General features: G+C 37.8%; 2 protein-coding genes across 7 annotated transcripts in view; one reads left to right on the top strand and one right to left on the bottom strand.

Moving 5' to 3' along the window:
• The window catches only part of LOC134665434 (uncharacterized), a 579,666-nt gene that overhangs the window by 23,370 nt on the left and 531,885 nt on the right, over positions 1-24,411 (top strand). The gene's annotated exons all lie outside the window — the stretch shown is intronic.
• LOC134665393 (integrin alpha-8) overlaps positions 1-24,411 on the bottom strand; it is a 169,643-nt gene that overhangs the window by 17,774 nt on the left and 127,458 nt on the right. For 4 of the 6 annotated variants that reach the window (XM_063522329.1, XM_063522331.1, XM_063522334.1 and 1 more), the window contains 3 exons: positions 17,181-17,307; positions 14,167-14,187; positions 13,225-13,286 (listed from right to left, as the gene is read on the bottom strand). In XM_063522329.1, coding sequence (XP_063378399.1) covers positions 13,225-13,286; positions 14,167-14,187; positions 17,181-17,307 — 210 coding nt within the window. The remainder of the gene's footprint in view (positions 1-13,224; positions 13,287-14,166; positions 14,188-17,180; positions 17,308-24,411) is intronic. The other 2 variants (XM_063522330.1, XM_063522332.1) reach the window with 1 other exon arrangement.

Raw genomic sequence — 24,411 nt, 5'->3', positions numbered from 1 at the left:
TACATCTATTATCCATAAAGCCATAGAACAAAATGATAACCAGTTTACACAATTAAACCTGAAAGACCGAGCTACCCAAAAAACAGCAACAATCACCGACCACAAAACCAAAATAGCCGAATGGAGTGCAAAGTCTCTACACGGTAGGCACCGCCATGATTTGAGCCAACCCAATGTCGACATAGTGGCGTCGAACGCATGGCTGAATCGTGGCGAGCTCTTCCCGGAGACTGAGGGCTTCATAATTGCTATTCAAGACCAAGTAATCGAGACCAGAAATTACCAAAAATTTATCATGAAAAATAGAACCGCAGATTTATGCAGAAAATGCAATAGCCCAGGAGAAACCATTCAGCACATCACAGGAGCATGCAGAGCAATAGTTCAGACCGATTACAAGCACAGACATGACCAGGTAGCCAATATTGTACACCAGAGACTAGCAATGAAATACAAATTGATTCCCCAACCAGCAACCGCCTACTACAAATATACGCCAAACAGTGTTTTAGAAAACCAGACGCATAGAATGTATTTTGACAGAGCCATTTTAACTGACCGCACAACACATTTCAATAGACCGGATATCACTGTAGTGGACAAAATTAATAAAACTGCCCTCTTAATTGACATTGCAATCCCGAACACACATAATCTTCAAAGTACAATAGCAGAAAAGTTAACTAAATATATTGACCTTAAGGATGAAATAGCCAGGATGTGGAAACTCAGAACCGTTACCATAGTTCCTATCGTTTTGTCCACTACAGGTGTTATCCCACAACAGCTACATGCCTCCATAAAAACCCTGTCTTTGCCGCCGTCTTCATACGTAGTAATGCAAAAAGCAGTTATTCTGAACACATGCCGAATAGTTAGAAAATTTCTTCACAATGATCTACAGCTCCCTACCACACAGAATCAACGTCCATCTGTTACACAAACTCTACCCGGATCAAACCAAACCCAAAACAATCAAAACCTTGAAGATTAATATGAGATGCACTTGGCTTTGGCCCGTGCATCCCATTACACCAGTATTTTATGAAATGCTGAGAAAATAAAAAAATAAAGAAATAATAATAAACATTACTACATTCTTTAGCGCCTGACAATAATGTAACTGACAATCGAGAAAAAGTGGCATCCTGCGAGAATTTTTTTATGGACCACGGACCAATTGTATATCTTGAATTAAAAAAAAATGTTATTTGAACTGTGTTTTGCTTATAAGTTTCACCACTTTCACTGTATCAAATGTGCTCTAAAAGATCAATTGAAATTAACACATGGCAATCAAGCCCCGAGTACAAAGTGTCGTTTGATAGCCCTGTTTTTACGACTGGCCTGTATATTTTTATAGGTCCACTCTCCACTTCGGCCGCCTGATTGGGGGTGTCAGGATAGATGAAGCTGGAGAGTTCATTTTTACGATATTTTAAGTGGAGTCCCATGGTTATCATGGTGTTATAAATCTGTGTACTTTTATTATAATCTACGCATGTGTACTAGGAAGTTTACATTATTGTAAAGTGTAAGTAAATGTCGCAGAGAACGCATCTTCAAAGTAATTTGGCCGGGATTTTTTTGAGATAAGTACCTTCTAAATGTAGGAATCTAATTTGATTAAATAGTTCCAAAAGCACTTGTAAGTGAAATAGTAATCAATATAATCAATTTCATAAAAAAAAGTAAGTAAATTGTTTAATGTATTTAAAAACTTTAGTTAAATCCAGTCTATTGATTTTTATAGCTCTCAATAGGTACAGTAACCACTAGGAAATTAACATAATTTTTCTCATGTCTACCAAAATTCTAACTACCTTTGTAAAAGGTTACATCTACTCGGCGCACTAGAGTTGCTACTGAAAATAATCAGTTCTCGTGTCTGTGTTACACCTATTGTGACAAAAAAATACTCGATCCCGCTCACTGGCATTCACTTGTATGTAAACATAAACAAGAGGTGACAGTGACAAAGTCCTTGTTGCATCCTTGTTTTGCTTCAGTTTTTTTCAATGACAAGTTTAAATAGTAGCATTACGTTCCATTGGATATAATATATTTGTGATATTAGGTATATCTTCTTCTATGTAAATTGACTAAGTAGACCCAGAAAATTATTAGTTTGGTAAGTACCTAAAGGTTTTGAAATATTTTACGTAGAATTCTCAAGTTTTGTAAAATTAAAAAAAATAAAATAAATATCAAGTCATCATCATCACCACTGCTTCCGCTTTCAAATCATTGTTGTACTCAAAACAGAACTACAGATTTACTTAAAACCCTTAAGGATAACCTTCAACAAAAAAAGACAAAATGTATTCGTGTGAACGTAGTAATACCAGCACCTTTAATTGACTGTCAATGTACCTTATATCTTGGCAATAAGGCTTATTGTGAGTTAACAGAGTTGACGAAGGCATAAGATATCTCAATGAAAGCTCGGAGCTTTGATAAAAACTTCACAAAAAAACCGCTTAAAAAAATGTTAAACATGTGTTTTGCTTTGTTAGTTTTGTCAATCGGGTGTTTTTGTCGGAGTATCTTTGTTGATTGATTGATCGACAATGAGAAAATTACGTATAGATAATTATAATACCTATGTATATGTACCTACCGAATATACAGGTTGTAAAGCATATTAATTACATGTAGGTTAATTCAAAATTCTCATATAAAATCCGCGCCAGTTTTCGTAAATTTACCTAAAAGTACCTAAATGTAGGGGCCAATACCAAAACAAATCAAATAACTTAGATCATTTTTGCATGTGTGACGCTTATACTATTAGTACATAATCTTACAAGGAACAAGCAATTTGCAAGTATCTAAGAAATTATAGGTGTATTGCAGTGGCGGCGCGTCAAACGTATCCATAGGCAAGCCGGGGCTAATTTGGCTTACATATGTCCTTTACAACTCTGCTCAAATGTCCAAAAACAGGCAAGCCGGTGGGAATCGGCTTTTATGGACGCGCCGCCACTGGTGTATTGTATAGCTAGTTAACTAGTTATGGTATCAACTATAGTCGGTATTAGCTTTTAAAAGTGGGCATAGGTACATCATTTATCCAAAGAAAATATAACTTTAACTTTCCCACGCCACCAAAAGGAGACAGCCCTAAAATCAATAAAAGCTAGGACATTAGATTTAGCATTGAATCGTGCGCCCGCGCCGCGCCGCGATGAATATGCGACGTTGCGCGCAGGCTTATTGCCGACGTACACCGAGGATTAAGTATAGCTTCTCGTAAATATTATACGGTAAGAAAGAGTAGACATTCAATAAAGGTAATCCAAAATATTACTTGGTAACACCGGATTTCTAGTCAAATCATATATGTATTTATTATTTGCATGCTAGCAAACGCTTCCACAGTGTAGGTATGCATAGAAAGACAGGTGATGGACTTGCACGATCCAAATAAGTTACAAAGCAAACTCTAAACTAAAGCCATACACTGAAGAACAGTATCTAAGGCTTAGAGCATTTTAGTAACTGAAGACGTCATTGCTGTCATTTTCTGTATGAAAAAGTCTGGCTGCGGGGACGTCAAATGCATTGCTATTTCTGCATTATTTGTACGTAACGTACAAATAGCCATGACCCCTATTCGACAAGCGACGTTTGACGTACCGTGTTGATCTCCCGTTGATGTGGGAAAAATCATAAGTTCTCGAATACGTACAATGTCAAAATTTGAAATTAACAATCCACAGTTAGGGTGACAAGCAAACCAAACCGAACCACCCTTAGTTTAAAGTTGAGTTTTGGTTGTACCAAAATATATAATCCACCATTGATGGAATCAACACTCAGTATGCAATAAAATCAACTGTTGATTTGACGTGGATGCGAAATCTGACAGTTGTACGTGTCGAATTTGGCCCCATGTCAGTCCATACAAAAGTTTGCACAAATGTGCAAGTTTTTCGACAATGGGGTAAGTTCTTAAAGGCGACTCCAGTTATTAAATTTTCTAAGATTTAAGGCAACCTAAAATATTTAGGTCCTTCATGGCGATATGACTCAAGAACCTACATGGCAGAAAGGAAGTTGCTAGAGTGGGACTGTAATAGAGGTATTGCACTCTCGCTTTAGCAGATAGCTGTGTCTAAACGCAGCAGGACCATAAGCAAAACCGTAAGAGGCCTTCCTTCTTCTTACATATTTAAGGTTCCTTAAACAATGAATGTCCAGAAAACATCGGTGCATTAATAGTGGACTTCAAAACGCATAAGGTAAGGTAGTGCTTGACATGCTAATGCCCAATAGATGACACCTTACTCACCTTGCTGTCACCTTTAGTGACAATGAGTTAAGTTTCAAGATGACATGTACTGTGGGATCGCGTCAAGCACCTGAGGGGCTACCGCGAAAACCGAAATTCGCAAATTGCGGGGATCATTCTCTTTTACTCCTATGAAGGCGTAATAAGAGTAACAGAGAAAAATGCCCACAATTTGCGAACTTCGATTTTCGCGGTTATAGCCCAGTATTATGTTTATCTTAGTTCTTAGAGTTTTCGAGGTTATTTGAATATTGGTTATCCTGACAACATGCAAGCAGAGAGAATGGAGCGGCAGTTGCGCGGCGGCGCTTGTATGCCCTTTAGAGCATGCTAATGCGAAAATAACTACAAGGTATTAACAATTTTCAACGGGTATTTCTCCAACTGTTAATGTTTCTTTTTTTGTAAAAGTCAGGTAAAATCGCTCTGCCTAGTAGGTAAGCCAGGTTTCAAACTGGCTGGGTCGGTAGTGAGTAGAGTAGGTATTTATTATACATACGTCATAAGTATATCAGCTAATTAATTTACTATTTTGGCTCAGCGATCCAAAGATAATCTTGGCCTCCGAAAGGAAAGCGTGCCATCTGTCCCGATCCTGCGCAACTACCTGCCGCGATACTGACGCGAAGCTGAAGCAGCTCCGCCGTCATACAGTCTTCCCAGCGATATCTGGACCGACTCACCAGTCAGTCATCCCAAGAACGCCCTCTTGACAGTCCGATCCTCTCCCATTCTGAGTAGGTGACCGAACCAGCGAAGTCTGTGGGCTTTCGTACAGAACTTCGTACTATCTTTTGTACAGAAAGAAAACTGTTGGATGAGGGTATCCGATCGTTGAGGAGATCCTTGTGGGAGATCAGATCATGCTCTTCTACTATTTACCCTCGTCAAAAAGTCCTCGTCCTGAACCAGATCATTCGTTAACAACATTACTGGTCTATACCTACCTACCCGTTCTTTCGCAATCCCAATTTAAATTCAGGGCCATACGGTAGGTATATAACTTACAGCATTCTGTTCTTCAAGTCTAAACGGTCAACCTCCATCGATCATTGAATAACCATAGGCCTTTTTGGATAAAACTCTACCATTACACGGACATTTCCAAAGAAACCACTCGAAGACATAAATCAATACTAAATCTCCCAAAACCAATGTTTACTCCGACAAAGGTACAGCCTTATTATAGCCTTTTATGAACATATTTATTTCATTCAAACTACAATCTTAAGACCATTGAAAAAAGTTCAAGTTGCAAACAATTTTTGAGTGATATAAGAGATTTGAAAAGTTGTTTTTTTACTCTGTGGTCAGCGCTTATTTAGCTACGAAGAAAGTTAGCCTTTTCAATTTGGCGTAAAATTAATATTTATGCACGCGTTTTCTCTTTGTTTATTACAAACAAAACATTGTTTGAAACATAACATACCGCACAAACCGCGCGTTCTTGTCATGCGATAATTATTATAGGTATTTTAGTGTATGATAACAACAAGATGATAATCTTGTTTTTAAACGCTTTTGCCGTTGTATCCAGCCAACGTTAAAGGCCCAGTGTCACGATCTAAGAAAAACTTAGAGGATATAACCAACGGAGACGCCATGTCTATAATTTTTGGTACAAAATAGTCTGCCGTTTTTTGCGGGGGAGGGGCACATCAAATGTATAGGAACGTCATGTCAGATAAACGTCAGTCCATACATGTGGTTGACCATTGGCCGCCTATTTTCGACAGAGGGGAACGCCTGTTAATGACCTCTCCGTTTGGTTATATTCTCTAAGAAGAAAAATAAAGTAGTAAAATAAGTAGTATACGTAAATGCTGTTTTTCCAAATATTGTAACGCTGTACGCAGCGTACTGCGTCAACCGGAGACCAAAGCCTAAGCTTTGCTTAGCCTTTCAAAACCTGTCGGTCTTCTTTGACAACATTGTGTACCTATTTTGCATACATAAACTATATTTTAAAGGCGGCAGCAATAACAGCACCCCAACCATATTGTCAGCCATTCAAAGGGTAAATCTGCCACGTAACATGCATTTTATGATCCATAAAGCGATTGCCAATAATTGAATATTAAGTTGTGAAAGTGCCAACTTTATGACAGATAAAATTAGCCTTTGTTATTGTGATTATTGACTGCGTTAACATATGAAAGGCACCGCTTTCCAACTAGTTTGATGGGATTGACAGATTCCCGGTGAAGGAAAAACGCAATTTTACACCTTTGGTCTCCATTTCTAAGCGTGTCCGCCCAAGTTCAAATAAAAAAGTAATAGCGAAGCATAATAAGTTTTATGCGATGCGAAATGTAGGAAAAATGACAATGCGCTTACCGCTGCGTAGAACAAAGTAGTATCATTCGATTATTTGATGTAAAATGGGCGATTATCGCATAATACAACCGCGCGCTTTAAACGAACCCATTTCAAGCTACTTTTGACCCATTAACAACCTGATAAACCTCCAGAAAACCAATTTCGTAGGGTTGAAGCCTAGTCAGTCAAGCGTAACCGAAAATGCAACGGTCACCAACAAAAAAAGCCCGTGGTTGAGAGATTGTATAGTTCTTGTGGTTAAGAATAATGTTTAGTCAAGAGAAAAACATAAAGAGATGAGATGTTAACCCAATTCAACTTTTCCATCTAATTTCACCTACTTGTTCTACTAGGACTATGGCCCTGATAACTACCACGTACCTCTAGTGGGTGATTCTGACAAATAGAATAAATGTACAAAATGTGTTTACAAAAACAAACATACAAAGTCAGCCCGTAAATACTTGCAAAGAGTATAAAAGCAGACAAATCCTTATTCCGTAAGCGGTCAAGGCGTCCGCTCCCGCCGAAACGCTATTGTCTGCAAATGACTGCCGCATCGGCTATTTTGCTAAAGTTATTCCAACTATAATGACGAAGGAAAGCGAGTCTAACGCTCTTGGTAACCAGAATAAACACCAGTAAAAGCTGACCGGCAAAGCCAGCGGCTTCTGGTGGAGGTCATCGTTTCAAAATCCGGCTGGTGGTTACTAACTAGTAGTAAGGAGTGACTTTCTATGGCTCAAGATTTTTCGATAAAGGAAAACATCGTGAGAAAACACATTTTGGGAATAAATTCAAAGGTATTTTGGAATTCCCAGTCTTCATTGGGCTAGTGCGAAGGCATGTTATAACCCTTGTAACAAATTTTCAAGTCGAGAGTTTACTGGTCTTGAGCATATAACTCTGCAACTTTAAGAAATGGGTAACCACACCAAGACGCTTACGGACGAGCCATATTGGTAAACTCGTAGTGACAGGGAATTTTGTATTACAAAGGGTAGCGTTGCAATAAGATACAAATGTGACATATTTCGGAATATATTCATGCCCCTTTATAAGGATGTCTGTGCGCTTATTCCAACGTTTGCCTTTAAAGTTGGCAGGCCTTTTTAAGTCGTTTCATTGCGATTGAAACGGAATGATTTATAACTCTGTCAATAAACTAACTTATTCATACGGTAAATAAATAAATTCTGACGACTATATTTCTCAATAGACAACATAGGTAATGATACTAATGATTAAAAAACTGTTAAAGGTCGGAATCTTAAGTAAATTTTATAACAATATAAGCTAAACTTTACACACATGTGTGGCAAAGAGTACCGGACAGGTGCGAGTCGGACTCGTACACTGAGGGTTCCGTACTTTTTAGTATCTATTTTTTGTCATAGCGGCAACAGAAATACATAATCTGTGAAAATTTCAACTGTCTAGCTATCACGGTTCATGAGATACAGCCTGGTGACAGACAGACGGACAGTGGAGTCTTAGTAATAGGGGTCCCGTTTTTATCTTTTGGTTACGGAACCCTAAAAACTATGGTAAGTATTCATTAAAAGAGGCCGCTATAATTTCGATTTCATTATTCAGTGTTTATTGAACTTTTACAATTTCGAAACTTACATTTTCGCGCTTTACATTTACGAAAAGATTAAGCATAAACATATTTTTTTGGAGCGAAGAAATCCCGTTATTCCAATAATTTGAAGGTTCGTATAACTCGTATAACATACCTACTAGTAATTAATGTGTTAGTTTACTTGACAGCTAAACAAAGGGGCTGGTAAATCTCTAGTTAACCATAATGTAGATTAAATCTAAACTCTAAATCGCCGTTAAAAGACTTAAAAGGAACCGTGGAATAAACTCTTTAACACCTCAACGTCCATTTAAGGTATAAAAAGGAACATCAAACCGGTGCAATACTAACTTTAAACTGTTGCACAAACGTCTACAATTATTCACTTTTATCGCACATCAAATGAACCTTACCGTGGACATACGGCGGTCACTTTGTGGACAAAATGTTGTATGTGCGTTTGGCTTGTTATACCCTTTACCTTTCCTGTACTTAGCCGAAGCTATTTGATATCTGACTACATAAAGTTCCTACGTCTCTAGAGACCATATAATACTGGATAGTCGAAGGCAAAAGCTCGCTTGCGCTCAGAAACAGTTCGAGACAACTAAAATCCTTTACGTCTTTCTAACATGTTAATGTGTTATCTTAAGTATGTGGACATACGACGTAAATTCAAGGCAGGTATGTTGCGTTTTAGTGCTTTGCACTGTTTTAGCACTGCTATTATTTCACAATACATAGTCTCAGATAGAACAATGTTACTACCTCTAGACCAGTATATCTAGTATTTTAGAGCTTTCCAGTCGAGTACCGTGTTTAGGCCACGAAGCTTGCTGAGTGGCCTAATTAAGGTACAGTCGCCATCAGATACACCGTAGCGGCCAAGGTGTTCACAATATCTGAACAGGCACTCTAACGCCTTGACAATATATAGGCGTGTTCAGATATTTGTGAGCGCCTTAGCCGCTCCGATATATCTGATGGCGACTGTACGAGATTGAAAAGATTGATTCTATTAGGTACTATTGTGTACAATTCTTTTTCTATCAGTCACCTAAAATAATAATTTATCTACTATAAGTACAATCTAAATAATTTAAACAAAATTAGGTAAGTATCTCAGTAAATAGATAAAATTATATAACAAAAGACATCAGCGAATTTTTTTTCCATTATATAGAAGCGCGTTGATGTATTTTGTTCCATCGTTTGATTTTGTCTTGTTTACCGCACCGATACGAGATTGGTCAAATTCATAATAGCTCTCTAAAGTGTTTCGTAAGAAGTCATTATAGTTGAGTCGGGAACTCATAATGAAAAGTGTGAAAATATAGTTTGGTATACGAAGTCTTCATTCAGCCATTAATGTCGACGAGTAGAAAAGTATCTTTAGGTAATCAGAGATCAATTTATATTGGTATTTTGAGTCAAACGCTCTGCGCTTGTTCAGTTCAAATGTAATAGGTATATGTTGTGGATGCGCTTAGCGAAACCAAGCACGTATAAGACTTAGGTGTCCGAGTTGTTCAAATAATGTCACCGTTGTTTGATTTTGAATCTACAGGCTTAGGAAACAGAGTATATTTTTGAATAGATTTAGTTGTGGCTTGGTTAAGAGTAATTTGAAGTATAATAGAGATGGCGGCATCTTGAGATGTGCTACTGTTCGCCGAAAGACAAACATCTGTTACGGCGCCGCCGTTTCAAAGAAAAAACTTAGTACTAAGTACAGTCAGTCAAATCAAGAGTAACGGATTTGACTACGTATCAAAATTATCTTATAGTACCACAAAAAGAGACATCATTCTATAGGGATATATCTCTGTTTCGAAGCAAATTCGTTACTTTTGGAGCGTTGCTTCATCCGTTACTATTTATTATTGCTGACTGTACGTAGCGTATTACAGATGTAGTGTATATTTTTTCCATCGTACGTTAGTTAGTATTTGTCATGCTACTTCAGTCAACCTCAGCACTTTTTGTACCGAGACTGACTGAAATAGCAAAACACGTTCGTACGTTTCCGTGAAAAAACGATGGAAAATAAGTATGCACTACATCTGTATACATCATTATGCGTTAGTTAGGTTTCGTGTGAATTATTTTACTTGCGAGCTTTTAATAAAACTTTTCTCTCATTATTATTTTTTAATAGTATTTATTAAAATGTATTTAATTAGCACTTTAAAAAATATACAGAGGATTGATAATTGGTATAAGACGCGATTTTTTGCATGTATAAATGGTACAAAATTAAGAAAGGGAGCGATCATATTAAAAGTAAGATGTTTGCTGAGTAATACCCGTTTCATTTCTTTAAAAGATTACGTTTAAAAAAACAGTTTTACGCCAAAAACAGACCAAGAGTTGTAAAAAACGCTCACGTTTTTACACACGTCAAATAAATAAAACTAACCATAAAATTATTCCAGATAACATCCCTGAGGGTCCCTGATTTCGTTACACACCTAATCTAATATGATAACGTGTTTTATTAGGGGTACATTTTATTGTTAAGGTATTAGGGACCCTTGTGAGATGAATTTAAATGGTTTATTTAGATGTTTTGACGTTTTGCCCCTCAAAATTTATGGCTTGAAGATAATGGGTTTTTATATACGGGTTGCAAAACGACAGTGTTTAAAGCTTTACTTGGGGTAACCCGCATAAAAAAAGATAAATAGTATGTAATTAATTAACTTGTAATCTTAATTAAGTCTACTTAAGAGTTGACAGCGACATGTTTATTCTTAAATACATTTTAATAAAAGCGCTTTCTCTCATTTATTAAAAATTTTCTAAGTTTTATTACTTTGTGAAAAACGGATAAATGTAGAGATAGTGAAATTGGTCATTTTGTACGTCGACAAAAAAAAACTTGGTTGGTACTTTTAAAAATAATTCAATTAGGTATCCTGTCGCAGTTTAGACCAACAATCAAATGCGCTTAATCATTATTTACATTTTTATAAAGGTTAGGAGGAGGTAGAAGTTAGGTAGGTAAAAGGCCTGTATGCCAATAAATAATCAAAGAATATCTTGCCATACAAGTAAAATCGAGTGTATTTTAATAAACGCGTACATCACTAAATACGCGTTATTAGCATCTCATTAGCAATTTTACTCGAAACTTCTCAGAAAAGGAATCATGTTAATCGCTTTTTAGCGCATACGAGTCTAAAGTTAATTCAAACCATTAACAATATAATAACTGTTAAGTCTTGGCTTTTCAATACAGTAATATTTAGTGATGTAACGATACCGATATACAAAGTATACATAACATTTTAGATGAAATTACGCACAATTTTAAATTAGTGTTTTATTTTTCATAACGATAGTAAGTTCAACAGCCAAATGTAAGATCTATAATACTTAGGTACCGCGCATTTAAATCACATTCACGCATTCATCTTTCTTCAATTATTACCTAGTCGAAATAGCTTTCTGTAATCTTTCAGTTTCACCTCAGCTTTCCTACCGACACCTAAATATCATAAGTATCATACTGGTTAGATCGAACATTCGCCTCGCAGTCGCAACGCTCAAGAGAATACTCGGTAAAGTTCTTACAACAGATTGCGGCATTTAAGGCACCGAGGCAAATTGACCATAAAATGACCTTTTTATTTTATTAAGCCCAAATTGTGGGTTAATCGTTCTGAATTTATATAAACCTTTAGTGTTGTCAATAATATATATGACAGTGGTAATTAAGAATGTTGTTTATTAAGTAGTTTTACCATTTCATTAAAAGTTAAGTTTAATTAAGCTAATGATACTAAAATGAAATTAAAATGAAGAATATTTGGGATACAAGTGAGCGATAAGATTTTACATACTATTTATGGTTAAAGAATACGGAACATCGTCGAGTTTTTAATGAATGACGGCTTTTAACGGGTCAAGGTCAAACACATTTTAGAAAAAGGTTACTTCTGTGGACAATATTATACCTACATTAAAAGTTATCGACCCGGTTACATATGTAGGTATGTAACGTTTTTCTTATTTGAGTCTCAAGTACCTACTGCAGAAATGTATCCCACCTGTTAGAGTACAGCGTAATAATTAGCTTTGGATTATTAACTTTGCGATGTCTACAGGAAAGAAATAAAATGTGTATGACCCAAGCGGAGGTAGTTTTTTGATACTGATTGTAATGACTATGCTTAAAATGAATATTAGTAGGTAATACCGATTTATAAATGTATGTATTTGACATAAATACAGCAACAAACCCACGACAGACATTCAAAATTTAGCAGGAAACTCTTGTAAAACGTGATACGGTGGTCGTGGGAATACCTTATTTTTGCCATGTCTGATGTAAACACTTGGTAGAATAAGGACCTATCTTACAAAGTGACTGAAGTTATTTAGGACCTTGTCGGTTTAAGGCTTTATACATCGCACGTGACTTGCGCAGCCTTATGAATTATTAAAGTTTTATTGTCTTTGCAAAAACGGAGTCCTATTTCGAAATAGTACTCAATATAGCGAATTGTTTTATTGCTGTTTTATCCGCGTCTATATTTGGGACAATTGGATTTTTAAGCGGTCGAGAGATCGCGACATGGGAGGACGCCATATTTGTGTTTTTTTTTAATGTCTATTTATACAAGGAAGAGACGGCGCTAAGATAAAAAGCTTGAAATTAGTGCTTTTTGGTAAAAATGGAAGTCAGGATACTGGTTATTTGTGCTTTTCTTTGTTTGGACGAAACAGTAACCTTTTCCTTAAAACCGACTTTGAAAAAAGGAGGATGTTATCAATCAAAACCAAATGTTACCAAGCTAGTCATTAATACCCCCAAGCAAGTAATAAACAACTTTCTTTCTTTCTTATCGAACGGCACCAGTATCGGCATTGCGTTTGTTCGTTGTTTAAGAAATAAAAAGCAAGTCTTCATTCTAAAAGTCATTAACTAATACCTAATAATAAACAATCCTACTTATTCTCTAACTCACATTATGTAGTTGACAAAATTGTGATGATTGGAGATACAAAAAGGCAACCATACCTTGGAAATAGCAGCAGAGAATCCAGCTTGGCACACCCCAGTCTTCCTGTTCCCATGGCTCGCTGGAACATAAAAAAATACATGAATGTTTTGAAGAATACAACAGAAACATCAAATAGGTCACTGACGAAGTGCTCTTGCATTGAAGCCCAATCTTACACTACAAGGAGCAATTTTATATAAAAATAAAAAGTGGTAACATCGATAACAAACCACAAAGGGCAATTTGAATTATTCGCAAAGGGCCTATTTAAGATGACGATTTTTAAAAAGCCCCATATCTGAAGCGAAGTTTGGTGTTACCATTTTTTCATTTACCACTAAATTGTGCCTTGCGTGTTTTTAAATTGTGAAGATACGATTTCGCACAACATTCACACAATGCTGACATGACATTTGTGCTATAATATATTATAAAGTGATTTTATTTACATGAAATATTTATTCATGGCGGTAAAATGGTATCTAAATGGGATCTGAAAATGGGGATTTAGTGGAAAGTTATAGGATATAAAAAAGTTGGGTGATATATGGATTATTCTGCCACTTAAATATTACACAAAATGACATGATACATATATTTACTGTAGTGTACTATACATTAATTAATTAATTAAAATTGTATGGCACAATCGAGAAAAAGTTTCCAAAACTGCGAAATTTCCACATTGAAAAATTTTGGTAAGTACCTTCTCATATTCTTTTATGAGGATCGAAATTATCCATTTTCAAAATGAAAGCATCCTTAATTTCCTATGAAGTTTTCTTAAAATTTCCGACATATTTCAGTCACAGTTTTGAAACATGCCGAAACGTTTATATGTGTTATGTCATTTTGTGTTAAGGCAGAACAATGAAAAACATTTTACATGTGTCGAAGTGTACTACGAATACGTCCAGGGTGCAGTTATTACATCGAACTGTACCTTCCCGTACACTCACCCTCGTCCACGGTTTTGAAATCTAAACAACGAACATAGAAATAAACACGTCACACATATATGTATATAATACACACATGATAAATATAGAATATAATATTAAGCTTAAGTTATACACATATAGCTAACTCAACATGTGTAGGTAACCAGTATTTTTTATCTCTAAGGTTTTATTGTTTAACCTCTTTGCCTAAAAATTAATAAGTTTTCAAATGACATATTTATAAGTGCTAGTTTTGTTATGTAACAAAAAATAATTTTAAAAATAAAAAAATAAAATACATATCTAAGATTTCTAAGAATCACCGCTTGATAAACTGCTTTCAAATAAAAAACTGTATCCAAATTCGGTTTACCCGTTTAAGAGCTATGGTGCCAGTGCCACAAACAAACTCATAGTGGCCGAACTAATCCTTTTTTGCGCCGGGTGTAAAAATAGTTTGGAAGTAATATTTTATTTATCAGTCGGTTGGTTTGTTACTATATCAATCGAGGCAGTAATAGATATAATATGATATCGTTATAAATATAAAATACTTAATGCATATTGTAAAAACATTCACAGGTGTGTTTCAATAGAGCTGATAGTATCTGTCTTAAAAACTTGGGCTCTTATGCGTTGTTTTCACAGGTGCAAGTCTTTTGAAATGACATATAAATTATGTTAAAGCAATATTGCAATAAAAGTATTGAATAACCAGTGAACACTTAATAACACCGATAATTCAAGTTTTTATGTAGTGCAAATTAATTAACTTTTTTCGTAAACCACGAATTGAACATTGAGCTTCATAAATCAACATTCGGTACGCCGCAGGCGCACATCATTAAGACCATATCCGTCTTTTTCTTTCCTGTTGACGATTAAATCGTGGGAAAGAGAAAACTGCCGAGCAAAGCATAACTGTAATTACTATATTTGACTCTAAACCTTGTTGTAATGGGATAGGGTAGATAACTGAATGAATTTTTAAATGCCGTGTTGCTGGTCGTCACTTCGTCAGCCATTACCGGCGGAAGTGATACGAATTCGCGCTTCGATCATTTTGCACGCAACAGTGACTTTACAGTATTTGATATTGCTCGATTTAAAAGTAGGTCGATTTTTATTATGGAGTCAATTTTTGTGTTGGTTTTGGATAAAATTTGGGTGATTTGAAGAGCTTCACATTCTGTGCGGAATAAAGGCCAAACCACACCGGATGCGTGTGCGTGACGTGTGCGTGCACGTACGCGTCCCGCTGCGTTGTAGAATATGAAAACTCATAAGAGAGGACACACCGCTTGCGTGACGTGTGCGTGACGTGCGCGTACGCGTGACTTGCACGCAACGCAGCTCCGACGAGACAAACCGGCTGCGTGCTGCGTGCACGCGTCCACGCAGCGGAGCGGCAACGTCGCTTCGTTGCGTGCAGTGATGACGTTGTGTTTAACTGCGTTCCCTATGAGAGGGCGAACCGAGCAGGTTCGGACACGCACAGCTCGGTGCTGCATAGGTGCTGTGCGTGTACACGCGCAGCCACTTGTATTTATTTACAACTCGGCCGGTGCGCGTGCTGGTTTTTAATACGGATTCAGTGATAAAAGAAAAACTAATTAAAATCTTTCGTTAATATGAATGTAAATTTACAATATAGCACAAAGATTACCACAAATAAGTCTTAAAAAAAATAATTTGGCCTGTGGGAAAGATTCGATTTTAGCTATTAACGATACTATTGGAAAACAAGGTTGTTGTATTGTGAACTATTTTGCGTCGGTGAACAATATTATGTACTCTCAACTATCTCGATTCAAATATGAGACATTTTTTTCTTCTAATTGCAAGGCAATTGCATTAGGTGAGCAGCTTCCATTTGCAACGGGAGTTATAGAGTTATAATAACATGATGTAGGTACTGTCGCAGGAGTATTTTATTTTACTGCTCGCATGACTGAGCTGCAGCGTGCGCCTGCGTGGCGTGTGCAGCACGTTGCGTGGCGTGCGCTGCGTGACGTGCGCGTCACCCGGTGTGACAGGGGTGCTGCGCACGTCACGCAGCGCACGCCACGCAACGTGCTGCACACGCAGCCGGTGTGGCTCGGCCTTAAATTAAAAATGACTACTTGTCCCGTAAAAAATATATGTAAAGTTACAAAAATACCAAATACGTTTTCCTAATTTAGAAGAAGTATTTTTTATGTGAAACGGTGAAATTGGGATTATATTGATTGTGATAGAAAACTTTATCTACCTATTTTTTTCCGAAAAACAATTCGAAATCAAGTATGTTTACATTAATCTTTAAAATATACTGCATATATGCATTTTTGTCAAATACTATCAATGAATTGATCTGATGAAGTGATAAATCAATATCCATTCTAAACTGGCCCCAAGTTGGGCGCCAAAAATGTACTATTAAATTCATAGTTGGCGCCCAACGTGGGGCCAGTCTAGAATGGAATGGAATGGCAGTTTAGTTTAATCACTTTATCAGCAGGCGGATTATGGATAACTTTATCCACATTTATCCACGTGATAAAATAACTTCCGTAATAACTCTGCGGGATAGAAAGAGACGGACACCGTTATCACGCTGTCACGTAGACAAAAACGACCATCATATCCGTACAGATCAGTTAATTGATAGTTACTACAGTATTTGACAAGGATGTAAAGAAATATTTTAAAGTTTGTCATAAATACAGACAAAAGGTTAAAATAAGTTTTTGCCAAAAAAAATATTTTTGACAAACTAATTTTAAACTTATTTTCGTTTCTTTCCAAATGTAGCTAATACTCATCGAGACAATTCGAACAACCCCAAACACAATTCGTTTGCGTTGTTTTATCACAGAGTTCCCATGGCTAACTCCTGTCTCCATCATTAGATCAGCTCCATGTCATCATAATATTGCATTGTCATCCAATTTATCGGGAAATCGGGAAGTGGGTCAAGTTTAGCTCCCAAGATTTGACCTACACTGTCAGGGCAAGTTAAAAGCTTATAAATAGTCTAGTCAAATACTCACGGGTGCGACAAGGAGAGAATTCTTTGACATCATTTCCGTCCGAGGACGAAGCGACGAAGCATGCGCCCACCGGGTCGCGGTGCTGCAGGCGGTGATTCACGAACGAGACGTAGCGAGGGGCGCAGGCCTGGGGGCGAAAGAGAGGGAAACATTAATATGGTAATAGTCAACTAGGAAAGAAATCTAATTATTTTTATTAAATATTTGGTACAAGAGGAACATGCACATGCATGCCCTTTAGAGTTGGTCAAAGGCGCATAGCCTTTCAAAGATTGCATATAGGAACTCGAGAAATAGGGACAAATACTGACGTGGCCGGGTCGCATAGAGATCCAGGGCGTTAGAGTTAGACCAAGACAAGTCTGCAACGATTTTGATAGCACACGCAGTGAAAGTGTTATTTTAAACTTTGACATAGGAGGCAAACGAGTAGACGGATCACCTGATGGTAAGCGGTTACGGCCGCCCATGGACCTGCAACACCGGAGGGGTTGTAAGCGCGTTGCCGGCTTTTAAGATGGGAGTACGCTCTTTTCTTAATTGAATGATTGAAGGTCGGTCGTGCGTCAAAATTCTATATAACACTTTCACTGCGTATGCTATCAAAATCGTTACAGACTTTTCTTGGTCTAACTTAGTCTAGGCTGAATATGATTCAGAAGCCGGTTCGTATCCGGCCTACGCCACTGAAGGGCTTGGTCAGTTTTCCTTTATTGACGAAAAAATAAATTCGGTAACAAATAAATACGGACCCATACGCCAGCCCAAAAAACACCATTCGCCTTTATTCAAGAATGTTGAAACTTACAATTAAACGTCTACAATAAATTTTCTTTCATGATCTAATTTCTACTAACATTTCTTCTAAGAATCCAACTTTATAGTTTCTTCGAATATAATCTAACATAAAACGTACGCATATAGCATTACGTTCTAAATAATATTTATAATCATGCCCAAAGATTTACAGCTAAAAAGGAGTAAAGCAAACGTCAGAGTATCACTGACCTTTGAGATTATGTTTTAATAGTGCGGAGTTATGGTTATCTCCGGAAATATCATACGTCATTTATGAACCATCGTCCCCACTGCTAACTGACAATTCGTGGGTACACCCTATTGCAAGGGCTTAAGGTCCAACAATGGGCAGTTAAGTGTGTTGTATGAACTCGGGCTAATCCGGACTGATCCTGGAATAACAAACGCTGGGGCGAGGTAATCCTTTTGTTAGGGCTGACACACGCCGCTAATGCTTTAGATTTGAATTTCCAAATCTGTGGGTGATACAACGCCTACATAGTTAAGTAAGCATGTTATAAATTAAATACATTTGCTTTATTGCATTTATAAAAATGGTTAAATTTTCATTTTATGAATATTTGTGTTTTAGTAATTCTACAAAATGTTTTAGTAGTATTAGGGTAGTAAAAGGTATTTTTGTGTCATATTTCATGCTAAGTACTTCCTTGACGTGTCCATAAAATATATTTAGGATTGTAAAGGACGAAAGGGGACGCTGTTTGACATTTCATTTGTATTTAATATTTTCTAATTAATCTGTACAGATTATAATCACAAATAAATATATTTTATTTTTTCTTCCTTCTTTAACACTCAAAGGAAACAATTAGTTGAATTAACACATTTAAAATTCAATATAAAAGTAAAATAATGTTAAATGTTATTTGCAGTACGTGAGAACCCTAGCAGCCCCAACAGCAAATGAAATGAAAACAGTCGCAGATGCGCGTGCGCTAGTTAATAAAGAACAGCTAATGAGTGTTATGGACAACAAACGCCATCTGGCGGAAACACTCGCTTTTCACACGTCTTCAGGTGATGTTTAGACGTTACTCTGACATTTCACGTATATTCAGATGCCTACCTAAAGTCGGTAATAAGGTTTTTCAAGTGATGTTGACTTAGCTTTGACATTTTAACCTATTTTTTAGGTAAAGTAGCGTTTATTAAAGATACTTATTAGTGATGTACCGACTATTGATTTGGCCGACTAGCCGACTAGCCGACTAATCGGCGCTCGAATGGCCGATTAGTCGGCCGACTAGTCGGCTAGTCGGCCAGATCATTAGTTTCGTATAAGTTCAGGTGAAAAACAATAGTTTTGCTCTTTTGGTTGCGCTATTCATATATTTTTTATATTTATTATTAATTATATTAAAGCTTTATTTCTTCCATAGTTTTAACAGTTTTATAAATATATTATTTGACATGAATTATAAATATATTTTTTTTATATGGACCCCGTTTGGGTAAAAGCCTCCTCCAACCCATGCCATTTTTCAGGGTCTTTGGCTGACTCCATCCAGCTTGCACCTGCGACCTTATGAATATCTTCTGCCCAACGCCTTCGTGGCTTGCCTGGTTTCCATTTTCCTTGTGCTATAGGCCCTGACCATGTTGTTGTTTTAAGTGTCCATCTTTTATCATTAAATCTAGCAATGTGGCCTGCCCATTTCCATTTGAGTCTCAATGCATTCATATATTAGCTTGGCTAAAAGGTGTTCTCTACAGGTTCAACGACCTATCACAAGAATCCTCGTTCAATTTCTGTCTTTCTTTTATTTTGCGATCCTGCAAGCCTATTATGGATCGCTTTATCCACGTGATAAAACAACTGTCACTTTTTAACTCTGCGGGATAGAGAGAGACGGACACCGTTTTATCACGCTGTCACGTAGACAAATACGACCATCATATCCGTACTGAGCAGACCGTCAGTAGGTATAACTTGTAGGAGGTATTTCCAAGGCTCTATTTCTATTTCTATTTCCTTTAAGTATAGAACTAGGCCATGAAATTACACGAGAATCAGTTGAGATCGACCTGAGAATTATATGAACAAATGTTTTCACACCCTGAATAGGTATTTTGGTAAAATAGACATAAAACATATGGTAAATATTGACTGTTGGTTTCTTTTTTTCTGTTTTTCTTTCACTAATAAAGTGCCGACTAGTCGGCCATTTTTGCCGACTAGTCGCCGACTAATCGCCGACTACAAATGTGGCCGGATAGTCGGCTTTCCCGACTAGTCGGCGACTAGTCGGTACATCCCTAATACTTATGCATGTGTGGTCCGCTGTTGGTAGTTGGACAAAATACTTGCCCAATATAAAAAAACCCAAATAACAAACAATTCGTATAATTCAAACACATATTTTAGCTACTACCTACATGTGCGTCTTTACCTCATATGATGTACTTAAAAGGAATGCTTAATATCAATATTACAGTGAGTATGAATCATATTGCCATCTTTAGCCAGTTCGCGTTGAATTTGTTTCGAAACTGCGACTTTCTTAAGGCGTCTTTGTATGATCAATACGGATCTTTGTATGTAATGTTGACTCAGCTTGAGTCATGGCTGCATTTACTTCATATGCGGATAATAAATACATACTTTGTAGGGTTCGAACGGATACAGAAATACTATAAACTTATATAGGAGTAATTTACTAAACACATTTTAAGGACTAAAGGGGCCCACCGATTAACAGTCCGCCGGACGGTATCGGCCTGTCAGTTGTTCGGAACTGTCAAAATTTTGTTCTAACTGACAGGCCGATACCGTCCGGCGGACTATTAATCAGTGGGCCCCTTAAGGCTTTAGACACGAGACGCCTATAACATCGCTAAAAAACAAAGCTAAACAAAAAGTTTTTAGGTATTTACTTATCGATTAACCCCCTTATTCATAAACGTTTACTTAAGTTGACAAGCCGATAATAATCGTCTGTCCCTTTCCATCATACCAATACGTCGGAAAGGGACAAACGATTATTATCGGCTTGTCAACTTTAGTAAACGTTTATGAATAAGGGGGTTAAATGTTTGTGTTCGCGCCCCTTTTCATTCATTATCATTCACATTCATCCATATCGCTCACTCTTTCTTTCATTGACATACTCGACCTCATTTCTCATGTCACTCGCCTTTTGCCGACCTCCTTTTAACCGCCAAAAACGTAATAAAATTCAAATCGAAGTCAGTGCTGTCAGTCATAAAAAATATACGTCTAAAATATATCGTAAAAAAAAAATCGATTCGCGAGTGAGAATAAGGTGAAAATAAGTGGAGGATATAACGAACCAACCATTCATCTGGCGGCCGCCACCAAGAACCATTAAAAATACATTGAGGTAAGGTCGGCCCCATTAAAAACATAAACTAACACTCATAGCCATAGTCCCTGCTATCTTCGGGCTGCACTACCGCAGGTCCTTCAAGCTTACATTCCGCTCCATTTCTGGTCCTTCGAGCCGGATTCTCTTCTCTTCTTTTCCCTTTTCTCACCTCATACATTCATTGCGAATCGTTCTCCTCCCGCACCGCCCTTATAAATATTGCCTAAAATATTCTTTATTTACGCTCCCGCAGTTTAGGTATTTATTTATATGAGTATTATTTTTCTCCGCGCCGCCCTTATAAACTAGTTACCTAAACATAATTTATTAACCGCACCCGCAATTTAGGTATACTTATGTTTATAAGAGTGTATCCTTATACCGGGTGTGGCCTGTAACATGAGCAAATAATTAAAACATAGATTATACTCCTCAAATTGTGATACTTTTGTTCTACAACTTTTAAAATTTATGAAGTATTTTGACTCTCTATTTTTCATACAAAATAAATATTATCTTCAATGGACGCCATCGCCACGCCATATCATTGTGATTGACGTTGCTTGTCACGCCTTAAACATAACACAATTCGCAATACATTGCGTCTTGGAATAAACTTTAAAGTGTATTAAAAATCAAACCACAAGTTAGTTTTAAAAGTTGATGAACAAATGTTGGTCAGTATGAGGAGTACAGCCTACAGTTTAATTTTTTGCTCATATTACAGGCCACACCCGGTATAGGAACATAAATTGTTTTACCGCATAACTTAACCCGTCTCCTGCACTATGGCGAAAGATACAAAAAATATCGAAAGCGTCGACAGCGCGTATTATGAAGATGAGTTGTTGATGCTTGAAGCAAAACGCAATATCTTCTTTGAACTCGTCCAGGGCATTTACAATAAATCGCTAGTAGTTGATACAGATGCAGACAGTCGCGAGAGTTTCCTTGCCGCTGCGGAAAATATCGACGAACTTCGCTCCGAGTTCAAAGAGGTTGTCAATGAGTATAATCGCACGTTGCTAAGGGCTAGAGCGGCTGCTGTCCCTAATTATCAGCCGATTATAGCCTTCGAAGATTTGTACTGCCGCATCAGGAGAGCGGTTAAGCGGCTACAACCAGCCGCACCGCCGGCCTCTTCGCCACCTTCTATAGTGGAGAGAGCCAGACCTTCTTTGCCAACGATGGAACTGATAGCGTTCGATGGAGACATACGTAACTGGCCGCTGTTCTACGCTAGTTTTAAATCTAGAGTGCACGACAATCTGTCGCTTACCGACGAAGAGAAGCTTTTCTACCTTATTGGGAAATTGTCACCAAAAGCTCAAGCTGTCTTCGCGGGTATAACTCCGAGCGCTGAAAACTATCAGCTTATCCTCGATAGTTTAATTGACAGATTTCAAGACAAGCGCACTCTTGCCTCGACCTACATGGATCAAATGCTCAATTTAAAGGTTAATTCTAACTTTCAGACATTCATCGATAAATTCGTCACAGCTGCGAATGCGCTTAAAGCGCTTAAGCTTGATGATCTAAGCGACTTTATGCTTCTGCATATAGCATTAAAAAAGTTAGACCAGGAATCTCTACGAGCATTTGAAATGCTGCACCGCAATACGAAGCTGCCTACCTTTCGTGATCTGTCAGATTTTATGAAGAGTCAGTTTAGGATTTGTCAAAATGTGCAACCATGTACCGCCGTCTCCGCCGCCGTAAATCCATCGCGCGAAAAAGGTGTTAAGTCGTCTCAACCGCGTAGTGCCGCACCAAAACTACAAAGTTATGTCGCTTGCGCGAGCACTACTAAATGTTTGTGTGACAATATTGTCCATGAACATTTATTTAAATGTCCGTCCCTTAACAACTTAACGCCTTCCGAACGCTTCAAACGCGCTAAAGAGCTTAAGGCATGTGTTAACTGCCTTAGTATCAAACACCGCACCCGCGAGTGCAATTCCGAGGTGAAATGTCGAGTTTGCCATCAAAAGCATCATACTCTGTTGCATTTTGACAACGACAAGGATGAAAAAGCTACGACATCTGATGTGACAAATACATCTGCGAGCGCCGCGGCTAAGTCGTTTTCACCGCCGGAGAGCACATCTTGCAACACGTCTATCGTGACTCAAGCACTAGCGGCCTCTAACAATAAGATGTCAAATCAAAACTCAACATCTTCGTGTGATACGGTTTTGCTGTCCACCGCAAAGGTTATCGTCCGCGATAATAAGGGTGGAACACAAGTCATCAAATGTTTACTTGACACCGCGTCACAAAGTAACTTCATTACTGAGGAGTGTTGTAAGCGATTAGGTCTGAATTTTAATAAAAGACCAAGCGCTGTATTTGGCATTGGAAAAACTAAAAAAATTGTTAAGGGTAACGCAGATATTCAAATATTTTCGCGGTTTGACGAAAACGTCAACTTTGACGTTTCGAGTCTTGTGGTAGATCGCATCACCGACGACTTGCCGTCAGTGCCCGTGGACATGTCGACCCTCACGCATGTTCATGGACTTCCTCTGGCTGACGACACGTTGGATACGCCCGTCGCAATTGATGTCCTGGTGGGTGCAACTATATTCCCGCATTTGTTGTTACCGCACATTGTCAAAAGCGACGTGGACCATATGCCACCGGCTATTCAGACGGTATTGGGGTATATTTTAATGGGTTCGGTCCCTGCTTTACAGGCACCGCGTAAATATACTTCGGCATGTTGTACTTCCGTTCAGGACTCCATGGACTACCTCCTCAAAAGGTTCTGGGAGATCGAGGAAGTATCCGCTCCGCCCGCTCAAAGTCAAGATGAACTTGAATGCGAGGATTACTTTCGCGCTACCACCACGCGCGACGCTAGTGGCAGATATACTGTCGCATTGCCTTTCCGAGATGACGTGTTCAAGCTTGGAGAGTCGCATTCTGCTGCTAAGAGGCGCTTTCTTTGCCTTGAAAGGAAGCTAGAGTTATCGAGTATGTTACGTGCCGCCTATGACGATATCATTCGGGAATACGTCAGTAAGGGTTACATATCGGAGGTAACTAACGCCATGAACGCCTCACCAGCTATCGCGTACACAATT

Source organism: Cydia fagiglandana, chromosome 6 (assembly GCF_963556715.1).
Source record: "Cydia fagiglandana chromosome 6, ilCydFagi1.1, whole genome shotgun sequence".
Lineage (NCBI taxonomy): Eukaryota > Metazoa > Arthropoda > Insecta > Lepidoptera > Tortricidae > Cydia > Cydia fagiglandana.
Note: the sequence above shows the minus strand (reverse complement) of the source record. Positions and strands in the feature narration are given on the sequence as shown.